The following is a 14,135-nucleotide window of genomic DNA, read 5'->3' as shown; positions in this document are numbered from 1 at the left end:
GAATGACTAGTAGAATGACTAGTAGATTGACTAGTAGTATGACTAGTAGAATGACTAGTAGAATGACTAGTATAATGACTAGTTTTGAGACTAGGAGAATGACTAGTAGTTTGATTAGTAGAATGACTAGTAGTGAGACTAGTAGAATGACTAGTAGAATGACTAGAAGTATGACTAGTAGAATGACTAGAAGTATGACTAGTAGAATGACTAGTATAATGACTAGTTTTGAGACTAGGAGAATGACTAGTAGTATGACTAGTAGAATGACTAGTAGTATGACTAGAAGTATGACTAGTAGAATGACTAGAAGTATGACTAGTAGAATGACTAGTATAATGACTAGTAGTGAGACTAGTAGAATGACTAGTAGAATGACTAGAAGTATGACTAGTAGAATGACTAGTAGTATGACTAGTAGAATGACTAGTTTTGAGACTAGGAGAATGACTAGTAGAATGACTAGTTTTGAGACTAGTAGATTGACTAGTAGAATGACTAGTAGTATGACTAGTAGAATGACTAGTAGAATGACTAGACTAGTAGTAGTAATGACTAGTAGAAGGAGAATGACTAGTAGTTTGAGTATGACTAGTAGAATGACTAGTATAATGACTAGTAGAATTTGAGACTAGGAGAATGACTAGTAGAATGACTTGATTAGTATGACTAGTAGTGAATGACTAGTAGAATGACTAGTAGAATGACTAGAAGTATGACTAGTAGAATGACTAGAAGTATGACTAGTAGAATGACTAGTATAATGACTAGTTTTGAGACTAGGAGAATGACTAGTAGAATGACTAGTAGAATGACTAGTAGATTGACTAGTAGTATGACTAGTAGAATGACTAGTAGAATGACTAGTATAATGACTAGTTTTGAGACTAGGAGAATGACTAGTAGTTTGATTAGTAGAATGACTAGTAGTGAGACTAGTAGAATGACTAGTAGAATGACTAGAAGTATGACTAGTAGAATGACTAGAAGTATGACTAGTAGAACGACTAGTATAATGACTAGTTTTGAGACTAGGAGAATGACTAGTAGTATGACTAGTAGAATGACTAGTAGTATGACTAGTAGAATGACTAGTAGAATGACTAGAAGTATGACTAGGAGAATGACTAGTATAATGACTAGTTTTGAGACTAGGAGAATGACTAGTAGTTTGATTAGTAGAATGACTAGTAGTGAGACTAGTAGAGTGACTAGTAGAATGACTAGTAGTGTGACTAGTAGAGTAACTAGTAGAATGACTAGTAGTGTGACTAGTAGTATGACTGGTAGAGTGACTAGTAATGTGACTAGTAGTGTAACTAGTAGAGTGACTAGTATTGTGAACAGTAGAGTGACTAGTAGAGTGACTAATAGTGTGACTAGTAGAATGACTAGTAGAATGACTAGTAGTATGACTAGTAGTATGACTAGTACTAGTAGAGTGACTAGTATTGTGAACAGTAGAGTGACTAGTAGAGTGACTAATAGTGTGACTAGTAGAATGACTAGTAGAATGACTAGTAGTATGACTAGTAGTATGACTAGTAGAATAACTAGTGGTATGACTAGTAGAATGACTAGTAGTTTGACTAGTTTTGAGACTAGTAGAATGACTAGTAGAATGATTTGTAGTATGACTAGTAGAATGACTAGTAGTATGACTAGTAGAATGACTAGTAGAATGACTAGTAGAATGACTAGTTTTGAGACTAGGAGAATGACTAGTAGTTTGATTAGTAGAATGACTAGTAGTGAGACTAGTAGAGTGACTAGTAGAATGACTAGTAGTGTGACTAGTAGAGTGACTAGTAGAATGACTAGTAGTGTGACTAGTAGAGTGACTAGTAGAGTGACTAGTATTGTGACTAGTAGAATGACTAGTAGTTTGACTAGTAGTGTGACTGGTAGTGTGACTAGTCATATGACTAGTCGTGTGACTAGTAGTATGACTATCTCTATCTCTCTCTCTCTCTCTCTCTCTCTCTCTCTCTCTCTCTCTCTCTCTCTCTCTCTATCTCTCTCTCGCTCTCTCTCTCTCTCTCTCTCTCTCTCTCTCTCTCTCTCTCTCTCTCTCTCTCTCTCTCTCTCTCTATCTCTCTCTCTCTCTCTCTCTCTCTCTCTCTCTCTCTCTCTCTCTCTCTCTCTCTCTCTCTCTCTCTCTCCTTTTTTGCCCATTAAATCTCACACTGTTCAAGGTCTCTGTGGATTGCTTTAACGTCCACAGGACCTGGGGAATAGATGAGGAATAACCTGGGCGTTGACTTCAATGTTCATCCTTTTGACTAGTGGATAATATGAGCCCTGGTCTCTGAGCCCTGCTCAGTGGGCTGAGTGTAGAATACATGGTGCACAGGTAGAGGTATTCCACAGACACACAGACCGACACACAGACCGACAGAGAGAGAGAGACTCTCTCCACTAACTCTTCCTTCCTTAATGTCAATATGGTGGTGCTGGGCTCTATCCCTGTATCAAATATAAAGACTGCCTCTTGATTTACCTATTTCTAGTCTCTCTCTCTCTCTCTCTCTCTCTCTCTCTCTCTCTCTCTCTCTCTCTCTCTCTCTCTCTCTCTCTCTCTCTCTCTCTCTCTCGCTATCACTCTCTGATGAACACACACACTGCCTTGCTGTTCCAAACACACACCACCCTAGGATCTGTAGAATTCATGAATACAGACAGAGCAGATCCAATCACAAGAACCCTTCAGAGCCCCAATGTTTTCCTGCTCTCGTCTGAATAAGACTATGTTGATGGTACAAGAGCATGGCTTCCCAGAAATACTATTGATCTATTCATTGATCCATTCCACCACAATGAGGTGCTATATTCAGATTGGGCATCCCTGACAGTTCGCTGGAGAGGCTCTGTTACACAGCACACTGTTAAAGCTGTGTTAAAGGTGAATTCCCTTCAATAGGATCTTATCTGTCATGCGTACCCTGTACTAGAACTGTATACCTCAACACGACATGTCATTCATTCCCCTTATATCTTATGATTTGTTTGACTTTAATTTCCCTATTTGTTTTTCCACCTCTTCATTGTGGTGTGTCCAGCTCGCCCTGTCGGTAAGTACCATCCTGATGACCCCAGTCCATCCTGCATGTTCTCTCCATACACACACCCTCGCTGCCTTGCAGATTGCAACGACCCTCACCTTTCTGTATTAACACAGATGTTGTATCACTCCGTACCACGCCTTTACCCTAAAACCCTGCTTGTCTATCTCAAATGGTTACAGAGGGGACTTTTTAGTACAGTCATCAGCTTCAGCCTTGCTTGCTTACTAACCTCCCAATGAACTAATCCTTACCTCTCTAGTGTACATAGGTTATGTATCTGTACTGTAGTGTGTCTGTCGAAGCCATAGCTGTCTCGAGTCTCCCCTAGTTGTCCCCCCTGGCAGACAGAAATGGGATCTGTATGTCTTGTATTGAGTTGCTTCCTCTGGACTGGGAAATAAAGTCTCAGTAATTGTTGCTGTTCTATTTCCTTTTCACATGGATCTGGAGGAGACATGGAGTCAGGGCAATTTGAAACTCTTAAAAGTGTTATGGCTTCCAGTACAGTAGATGGTTTTGGTGAAAAGTGTCAGTTTGAGCTGTTTGGGTTCTGTCTTCTGCGAAGAGATATGGGAGCGAGAGAGAGAGTTGTGTATAGGGGGAAAGGAGAGAGATGTGTGTAGCGGTAGGACAGGCAGAGAGAGGAGAGGTTAGGAAGAGGGGAGCAGGGGTGCGTGTCAGAGCTAGCTTGACTGGCAGAAGGAACCCTGACGTTGGAGGAGTGGTAGGACCTTCGTTGCCAAAACAGCAGTGGCCACCCCCAGATTGTCACGGACTGTCAAGCTGCAGGACAATTTAGGAAATTACACATGCAGGCTGCCCGTGGGAATGAGACAGTAATTGCTTTTGACTTCTGAATAAAATATGATTGAATGTGGGATTTAAAGAAATGAGAAAAAAAATGCTTGCGTGTGTGTGTCTGTCCATTTGTTCATGGCTGTCTCAGAGCTGCATTTTACTATGAATCCCCTCCAACCCAGGACAGATCTGTCTTGTCATGAATTAAATATGGGGGTTTGATCTTGTGCCTCCCTTAGAGGGGACAGGAAGGAGGCTCTCACTAGTCTTTAGGGTCCCTGAATCAAACATCCTCACACACACTACCGGGATGTCCTGTCTGTCACTCACTGGCTAGGGGACTACAAACTTTAAATATGCATCACTTGTTGGCCCCCAAACCAACCCAACCTCATCACATCATACTTGACCTGCTATCACAGCTTGCTTTACAAGGCTACATTTCTCTGTGTTTGTGTGGGTTCTGCATAGGTGAGAGATTGAGGGGGATTGAGGGAGACAAGGAGAGTGTGATAAAGGAAGCGATAGATAGAGAGGAGAGACAAGGTGTGAGGGCAGCAATAGAGAACAGCCTGTAAGTCATCAAACACTGAGTGACTGCTCTCCTTTAATGCACTGAGAGAGAGAGAGAGAGAGAGAGAGAGAGAGAGGTGCTCTGAATCAGACCCAACGTTATGGAATGCAGCAAGCTATCTAAGTTGAGGAGAGCCAAACAGGAAGGCTGTAAATCTATAGCCATCTGTAGCATTCCAGGCTGTGTGTATCTTTGACAAATACACTCTCCCCAAAAAAAGGATTGCATGGAGAAATGAGCCAAACAGGAAGAGGTTTACCCTGACTGGAATCAGCTGGGTTGTCACTGGAAATACTTACACAGGAATCAGAATAAAAGCCTGTCAGTGGTTTCATATAATGATGTATTATGAAACCGCGTCATATGGTCTTGTTGAAGGCATTGTGATCATGCAGTTTAACAAATCTCTCTTTCATCTGTTGGCTATTCCCTCTGTTGGCTATTCCCTCTGCTGGCTATTCCCTCTGCTGGCTGTTCCCTCTGCTGGCTGTTCCCTCTGCTGGCTATTCCCTCTGCTGGCTATTCCCTCTGCTGGCTATTCCCTCTGCTGGCTGTTCCCTCTGCTGGCTATTCCCTCTGCTGGCTATTCCCTCTGCTGGCTATTCCCACTGCTGGCTGTTCCCTCTGCTGGCTGTTCCCTCTGCTGGCTATTCCCTCTGCTGGCTGTTCCCTCTGCTGGCTGTTCCCTCTGCTGGCTATTCCCTCTGCTGGCTATTCCCTCTGCGGGCTATTCCCTCTGCTGGCTGTTCCCTCTGCTGGCTGTTCCCTCTGCTGACTGTTCCCTCTGCTGGCTATAACCTCTGCTGGCTATTCCCTCTTCTGGCTCGCCATACCAAATATTAACAAAGTTACAGATGCCACTACTGCTTTGAGAACAGTCATACAACAGTAGGAAACCTATTTGTAAGTGACCTGTAACAACAGTCTGGTCTAGTCTGTCAGAGATGTAGTCTGTGTTCGGTAGTTAGCTAGTACCTCTATTCTCTTTCATTTCATTTGAACATTGTCAAAGGTAACTAAGAGCTGAAGGACTTTATCCTCAGTGTGAGAAAAGTGAGAACAAGTTTGACTGATAAAAAGATTGAGCTTTGATTTCTGGTGCCTTCTCTGGGTTATACTTGACTGACGTTTTGGGATTGGTGTCTATAATTGGTTGATTTAAATGTCCTCTCCGCTCTGACTATGAGGAACGGTTTAGGAGTGTACGATCTAACATCTCACCACCATCACAGGCCAACCTAGTGTTGGGCCTAGAGCCCAGTTAACACTGATAAACCCAACCAGGAGAGGTCAACAGACCACATTAGATAAGACGTATGGTCACCAAATGTCTTATATGAAGGAATCTTGAAGTGTGAAAATGATCTTGATTGGAAGATCAACAGTAAAAGTGTTTTTGATAATGAGGGAGTAATGCCTAATTGGGGAAATCACACAGTTATTTCAATGGTTAATAAACCTTTAATGACGACCAGAAGACAGAGAGAAAAGCCGTCCTGTTCTGTATATGTCAGTGTGTATCCTGGAACACAATGCAGTGTATCCCAACCAATCACTCCTCTAGCTGTTTATTAGTGTAAGACAGAGAGGATGTGTCTCTGGGATTTGCCAAGTGATCTAAAGTTTGGCGAGGACACGTTTGTTTATGTTGCATTCGAACACATTAAGATGGCCCGGAAACTGAGAGAGTGGAATGAGACATCCCACATGTGAGATCTCCCTGCTGGCTCCTTGAGTATATTTCGTCGGTCAATTGTTTAATTGGCTTCTACAGGGTCCAGTTGAGTAATGAAGGTGGTGAGTGGTGGGATAGAGTGAGGGAGTGAGGACTGTAGTGTTGGGTGGTGGGTGAGAGAGGGGGTAAGGGCTCTGTCCTCCCCCCGAGGGACCCATGAGAGAGTTAGCCTTTAGCTGTTAGCTGGGTTCTGTCCATTTATTTAATCCTATCGTCACAAGGTTTTCTCTGTGTCTTTCTCTGTGTAGCCTAGCTACATTATGTCTAACTAACTCTCCTGATGCCATTGTCACCGAGACACTGCTGCTGTTTGTGAACACTGACAACCGTCATTCATTCAGCTCCAGCCTCAATGAATGGCCTTGAGTGGTTACCATGGCGTCCAATACCATGGCGATCAATGGAAGGAACACGCTGCATGGAAGCTCTACACACTCTTAGAAAAAAAGTTGCTATCTAGAACCTAAAAGGTTTTTTTGGCTGTCCCCATAGAGAACCCACCCTTTGAAGAACCCTTTTTGGTTCCAGGTAGAACCCCTTCGGTTCCAGGTAGAATATTTGTGGGTTCCATGTAGAACCATTTCCACAGAGGGTTCTACAGGGAACTCAAAATAGTTATTATTACCTGGAACCAAAAAGTGTTCTACATGGAAGGGTTCTCCTATGGGACCTTCCAAAGAACCCCTTTGGAACCTTTTTTTCTAAGATTGTAGGACATGCCCATTTAGATTTGTCCTTGTGATGCCTGACGGTACCTTTGCTTCAATGCTTTACCTCTGTGTAACTCTGAGTTCTAACCCTAGTGTTTCTGCCCTTTGACCCCAGCTGCACCCCAGTTTATCATCAGGCCGCGGGACCAGATCGTGGCCCAGGGTCGCACCGCCACCTTCCCCTGTGAGACCAAGGGCAACCCCCAGCCTGCAGTCTTCTGGCAGAAGGAGGGTAGCCAGGTAAGAAGAGCATATAAACACCTCTTAATGACCCATAGCAGAGCCAGGAGCTTTTCCTGAACACCCAACCGTACCAGGAAAAACATGGTCAGGAAAACAGCTTGGTCCAGTCTTCTACCACTGGACCTATACTGTAAGGACCTGTAAAACAGCTTGGTCCAGTCTTCTACCACTGGACATATACTGTAAGGACCTGTAAAACAGCTTGGCCCAGTCTTCTACCACTGGACCTATACTGTAAGGACCTGTAAAACAGCTTGGTCCAGTCTTCTACCACTGGACCTATACTGTAAGGACCTGTAAAACAGCTTGGTCCAGTCTTCTACCACTGGACCTATACTGTAAGGACCTGTAAAACAGCTTGGTCCAGTCTTCTACCACTGGACCTATACTGTAAGGACCTGTAAAACAGCTTGGTCCAGTCTTCTACCACTGGACCTATACTGTAAGGACCTGTAAAACAGCTTGGTCCAGTCTTCTACCACTGGACCTATACTGTAAGGACCTGTAAAACAGCTTGGTCCAGTCTTCATATCTCTGCATTTACAAGAATATTCAGTGTTTTTTCATCCAGTGTGTGTTTTTTCATCCATGCTTTATTTATGACTAGCAGTTATTACTGTGTTACTGTACTGTCTAGTGTTATCAGCACACACACCACTTAGATTGGATAGTAACCATGCCGTTGGCTGTGTGGGGACGACCCTGCTGTGTCTATGATGTCATTCTGTGTGACACTCCCCAGTTCTCCCTCAGTGACACACACGAACACACACACACACACACACACACACACACACACACACACGCACACACACACACACACACACGCACACACACACACACACACACACACACAGAAATATACGCTATCTCCCATCAGTATCTCTGGCACACACAAACACCACACCAGACACACCTTTGTGTGGCTAGTGAGGAGGTAACCAGTTCCCATGACACCGTGCTGCTAACAGTGATACTATGCCTCACACAGAGCAGAGCAGATAGCCCTTCACATAGTTGGAGGTCCTCACAGTCCACACAACAACAACAGCAGTAATTAGGAGCCTGCCAGGACCTGTAGATGAACCGGAGATATGATTTTGTTCTGGCTGAGAGTCACACACACACACACACACACACACACACACACACACACACACACACACACACACACACACACACACACACACACACACACACACCCTGAGCCTGGGGCCAGACAATTACAGCAAAGTGCCACTCAGAGATTGGGATGGGGTGAAATGCACATTTGCATGCAACACACACACACTGTATACTTCCACTCACACCGATGCTGAACACAGTCTCACATCAAAATAAGTGATGAATCCTATCTGACTCACTGCAACAGAGCAAACTGAACATGAACATACAAAAACCAACATTCATTTACACCAGTATCCTCTCAGTAAATAGACCCCCATGTTCTGTGACTGCACCCCAATCACAACACTATTTTCCCTCTTTGCCTCTTGGTTTATTGATGCTTCATACCTTCTCTATCCCCATCGTCACCTCTCACTAAATACCCCAGCCAATCAGATGTTTTCTGTATGATTCAGACCTGCAACACTCCCTCCTTCTTCCTCTGCTATGGACTCATTCAATAGAACCTGAAGTTCAATGGGATGTGCTGTGGGCCGGGGCTGTGGGCTGGGGGCTATGGACCGGGGCTGTGGGCCGGGCCTGGGGGCTGTGGGCCGGAGCTGTGGGCCGTCGCTGTGCCCCGGGGCTGTGGGCTGGGGGCCGGGGCTGTGGGCCGGGGCTGGGGGCCGGGGCTGGGGGCTGTGGACCGGGGCTGTGGGCTGTGGACCGGGGCTGGGGGCCGGGGCTGTGGGCCGGGGCTGGGGGCCGGGGCTGTGGCCCGTGGCTGTGGGCTGGGGGCCGGGGCTGTGGGCCGGGGCTGTGAGCTGGGGCCAGGGCTGGGGGCTGGGGTTGTGGGCCAGGGCTGTGGGCCGGGGCTGTGGGCCGGGGCTGGGGGCTGTGGGCCGGGGCTGTGGACCGGGGCTGTGGCCCGGGGCTGTGGGCTGGGGGCCGGGGCTGTGGGCCGGGGCTGTGAGCTGGGGCCAGGGCTGGGGGCTGGGGTTGTGGACCGGGGCTGTGGGCTGTGGGCCGGGGCTGTGGGCCGGGGCTGTGAGCTGGGGCCAGGGCTGGGGGCTGGGGTTGTGGACCGGGGCTGTGGGCTGTGGGCTCTGGACCGGGGCCGGGGCTGGGGTTGCGGACCGGGGCTGTGGGCTGTGGGCTGTGGACCGGGGCTGTGGGCCGGGGGCTGTGGGCTGGGGCTGGGGGCTGTGGGCTGGGGGCCGGGGCTGTGGGCTGGGGGCCGGGGCTGGAGGCTGGGGGCTGTGGGCTGAGGCCGGGGGCTGAGGGGGTAGCCGGGGGAGACTCTGTGTAAACAAAGCAGCCCCATAGCAATTATGAGAAGCAGAATGAAACAAGAGTAGACAGAGAGACTCAGACTGTGTTCCCTCCAGCTCTCTGGAGCCTCTGACATGGCTGGCTGGGAAAATACATGCCATCCATTATGTGTAACCAAGCTATCAGATGTGATAGTTGTGTGTAATTCCTTAACCAGGTAATGGATGGAATGGCTCTGTTAACTGGCCGTGTGTATGTCTAAACCAGAGTGATGGCGATACGTGAGTGTGTGTCAGTTGGATGTGTTCCTGGCTGTAATGAGTCCATGTCCATCTACTAATTGGCCTGCTTCCTCTCTTCCTGCAGAACCTGCTGTTTCCCAACCAGCCCCAGCAGCCCAACAGTCGCTTCTCTGTGTCCTCCAGTGGAGACCTGACCATCTCCGCCGTGCAGCGGGCAGACGCAGGCTACTACATCTGCCAGGCCCTGACCGTGGCTGGCAGCATCCTTGCCAAGGCCCAACTGGAGGTCACAGATGGTGAGGCCTGCCGCATACCCACCCCGACGCCAACGTGCTAGAGCACCACTCGTTAATGCAGCATGCATACACACTCTGCTATGCTATCAACACACACACACACACACACCCATACTCGTGCAGACACATAATTCACACAGACACACACAGCCTTCACTGTACACTAAATAGTTAATGTACACACATGAATGAGCAGCAAGAGAAGTGTTCTTTAATTTGTAGTGAATTAATCAGAGCACATGCCTTGCCCGGTTGACTCTCTGTGGATTTTGGCCTTAAGTACTGGAGGAAACGTAGTGTAAAAGGAGGAGTATTTTGCCATGTACAGGAATTAAATGCAGCTTTTTTTGTCTGAGAAACATCTAGAAATCATACATAAATGAGCTTTTTTTATCACGACACAATTGAATGAAATACTTGTTCAAGTTTAGCCGGAGAGGGAATAAAGCATTGCCCTCGAGTCTCTCAGTAGAATGATCAGCAGCATCTGGCTGAGGGAGGCAGTGAGTCAAGGACTGAGTGATTGAGTGAGTGAGTGACAACAGTTAGCATGTCTGCAGGATGACTTATGAGGGCCTGCTCAGTCCCACTGCCTCTAGTCTGTTCTGCTGTGGAGATGGGTAAATAGATTGACGAGCTTTCAGATGCCCTGTGAAGGATCAGCCTGGGGAAAAAATGTAAATACACAATTTTTTAAGTGAAGGGAATTCTTTATTCAAAATAAAATTTGAATTAAACGTTCATCCATGTTTGTCAAACGTCAAATTTTGAAGTTGTTCTAAACATTACATTTCAAAATGCTTAATGTCAAGTTTAGGCATTAACTCTAAATTCTTAAGGTTAGCCATTAACTCTGAATGGTTCAGGTAAGGGTTAAGGTTAGACATGAACTCTGAATGGTTCAGGTAAGGTTTAAGGTTAGCCATTAACTCTGAATGGTTCAGGTAAAGGTTAAGGTTAGCCATTCATTCTGAATGATTCAGGTTAGGGTTAAGGTTAGCCATTCATTCTGAATGGTTCGGGTTAGGGTTAAGGTTAGACATTTACTCTGAGTGGTTCAGGTAAGGGTTAAGGTTAGACATTAACTCTGAATGGTTCAGGTAAGGGTTAAGGTTAGACATTCATTCTGAATGGTTCAGGTTAGGGTTAAGGTTAGACATTCATTCTGAATGGTTCAGGTTAGGGTTAAGGTTAGCCATTCATTCTGAATGGTTCAGGTTAGGGTTAAGGTTAGCCATTCATTCTGAATGGTTCAGGTTAGGGTTAAGGTTAGCCATTAACTCTGAATGGTTCAGGTTAGGGTTAAGGTTAGCCATTAATTCTGAATGGTTCAGGTTAGGGTTAAGGTTAGCCATTAACTCTGAATGGTTCAGGTTAGTGTTAAGGTTAGCCATTCATTCTGAATGGTTCAGATTAGGGTTAAGGTTAGCCATTCATTCCGAATGGTTCAGGTTAGGGTTAAGGTTAGCCATTCATTCTGAATGGTTCAGGTTAGGGTTAAGGTTAGCCATTCATTCTGAATGGTTCAGGTTAGGGTTAAGGTTAGCCATTCATTCTGAATGGTTCAGGTTAGGGTTAAGGTTAGCCATTAACTCTGAATGGTTCAGGTTAGGGTTAAGGTTAGCCATTAATTCTGAATGGTTCAGGTTAGGGTTAAGGTTAGCCATTAACTCTGAATGGTTCAGGTTAGTGTTAAGGTTAGCCATTCATTCTGAATGGTTCAGGTTAGTGTTAAGGTTAGCCATTCATTCTGAATGGTTCAGGTTAGTGTTAAGGTTAGCCATTCATTCTGAATGGTTCAGGTTAGGGTTCAGGTTAGCCATTCATTCTGAATGGTTCAGGTTAGGGTTAAGGTTTCTATTGCTGGATTTGAACATGCAACCGTTTGAATCAGAGGCAGATGCTTACACCCATCCACTATCCACGTCCACAATGCCCTATCAAAACCCAAACCTACTTGAAGGTAACAGAGCTCACTGTTGCCCCCGACGATGTCCTCAGACATGGATGGACGTGGAATACTGACTTGTATCACGGTGACCTGCCTTAAAATATCAAGGGTTTTAGATCTCATAACCTCAAGACACCTTACTCAACTCATGTTCCATTGTCTAAGATTTACAGTGTTGTCTGTCTGTTCAGGGGTCTATGGCTGCGTGCACCAACACATACTGTATTCTAAGGGTGTGAGGTGCATTAATTGTAGTGCATGTGTGTCTGTCTTTCTATTCCTGTGTGTAAGTCGTATCAGCTAACGCAGCTTATGGCTGGACTGTGTAAGATGAGGAACGTGTGAGGGAGCTGGGTGTTAGGAAGGCTGAGGAAGAGGACAGGAGGAGAGGAGGGCTGGCTGGGGCAAGGTCATGGTCACACCTTGCCGCTGGGAGCAGGTGATTTAGTGTCCTGAGGGGCCAACAGAGCTCGCTGGGTTCAAGGTGATATGTAATGAGAAATTCCTGATGCAAACAGTCAAGGCCCTAGCTCTCCCCCTGCTTCATCACCCCCCCCCCACCCCCCCACCCCCACACCCATCCATCACGCCATCCATCCACCACCCTCGTCATCCCCTCCCTGCCGGACCAAACCAAGCCAAACTCACCCAGGATTTTATCATACTTTCTGTCATAATATCCTAACATGTAATGCTGTGGAGTCATAACTCAGAGCTGAGGGAATCATTAAGACACATAACAGAACCCTTCCAGGTGTGTTTCAGTGTCTAAGCATCATGCCAAGTGATAACAATGACAAGCAGTTAACTCCCTCAGTGAGTTCATTGGGAAGTTAGATCTAACAGTGAGACCTACAGACAGGTAGTGCTGTTTTTAATGCTATCTGCGGGTTAGGCACACGGTAATCCTGGTTGATGTATTTAACCTCCAGATTTTCTGATAAAAGCATTCCATTGTGGTGGTTGGAGTATTATCACTGAAATAGATTCAATGATGAATTCAGCAGGGCCTACATGTTGTAGATTCAACTTCTATCCGTTTTTCTCTCAGCTAAAGCCATGGTTCTGCCATACCAAGGCAAGTATGTGTCTTCCTTCCATCCTACTGACTTCCCTGCTGGAGAGAAAGAGAAAGATTGTAAAGAGAGAGAGAGGGAGAGAGAGAGAGAGAGAGAGAGAGAGAGAGAGAGAGAGAGAGAGAGAGAGGGGGGAGAGAGAGAGAGAGAGACAGACAGACAGACAGAGAGATAATGTGTTGAAAGGTTAGCGATGTTGACTGTCTAATTGGCCCCTGCAGGTCTGACATCATTAATCCTTCCTGTTAATTAATGTGTGATGCCAGGGGACTCCACATTATTCACCACAGCTGACACAGAAACTGCCAGGGCACTGTAACTGTAACTCACAGATACAGCACCTCTGACATATACACTATTTCACAGTACAACCCACAGGCATTCTCCAACACATGACAAATGTATATATTCATTCAAACAGCATTTAACATTAGCATTGAAATGAACAAAACATTTTATTTTCCTCACAGTGGTTTTTGCCGTTCTGACTCATTTGGATCATTTCCGTGGGGAGCTACTCTCTGGGGAGTGGCGGTGGTTTCAGTTCTGGGTGCCAGTGGGGGCCTCTGATAGTGTTCCCCACTGAACATGATGGAGTATTTATCTGAACCACCCTGAGTCAACAGGCCCTTGTCACCGTACGCCATCACAGACTCCTGGGTGTGAATGTAAGGGTTGTCTGTTGCTGCCGGATTATTTTCCTTCTGTTGAAAACCGGCTCAAATGAAGATCCTACCTCTGTACCTCTTTCATCTCCATCGTAGTCCTTTTAATATTGTAATGGCTTGTGTGGCTCTTCTGACCAACTCTCTCTGTCTCTCGTCTTGTCCCAGTGCTGACAGACAGGCCACCGCCCATCATCCGTCGGGGACCGTCCAATCAGACACTGAGGGTGGACAGCGTGGCCCTTCTGAAGTGCCAGGCGTCAGGAGACCCCATCCCCTCTATCAGCTGGCTGAAGGACGGGGTCAGTCTGCTGGGGAAGGATCCCCGCATGTCCCTGCAGGACCTGGGCAGCCTCCAGATGAGGAGCCTCAGGGTGAGAACCACAGGAGCCCACTCACAA

The 14,135-nt window shown here is 46.3% G+C and overlaps 1 protein-coding gene across 1 annotated transcript in view; it reads left to right on the top strand.

Annotated features, from left to right (window-relative positions):
- The window catches only part of LOC139382322 (roundabout homolog 2-like), a 366,464-nt gene that overhangs the window by 269,417 nt on the left and 82,912 nt on the right, over positions 1-14,135 (top strand). Inside the window, exons 7-10 of the mRNA XM_071126242.1 lie at positions 3,060-3,071; positions 6,998-7,122; positions 9,871-10,042; positions 13,903-14,108. Of these exons, the coding sequence (XP_070982343.1) occupies positions 3,060-3,071; positions 6,998-7,122; positions 9,871-10,042; positions 13,903-14,108 (515 nt within the window). The remainder of the gene's footprint in view (positions 1-3,059; positions 3,072-6,997; positions 7,123-9,870; positions 10,043-13,902; positions 14,109-14,135) is intronic.

Source organism: Oncorhynchus clarkii, chromosome 24 (assembly GCF_045791955.1).
Source record: "Oncorhynchus clarkii lewisi isolate Uvic-CL-2024 chromosome 24, UVic_Ocla_1.0, whole genome shotgun sequence".
In the NCBI taxonomy this organism is placed as follows: Eukaryota; Metazoa; Chordata; class Actinopteri; order Salmoniformes; family Salmonidae; genus Oncorhynchus; species Oncorhynchus clarkii.
Note: the sequence above shows the minus strand (reverse complement) of the source record. Positions and strands in the feature narration are given on the sequence as shown.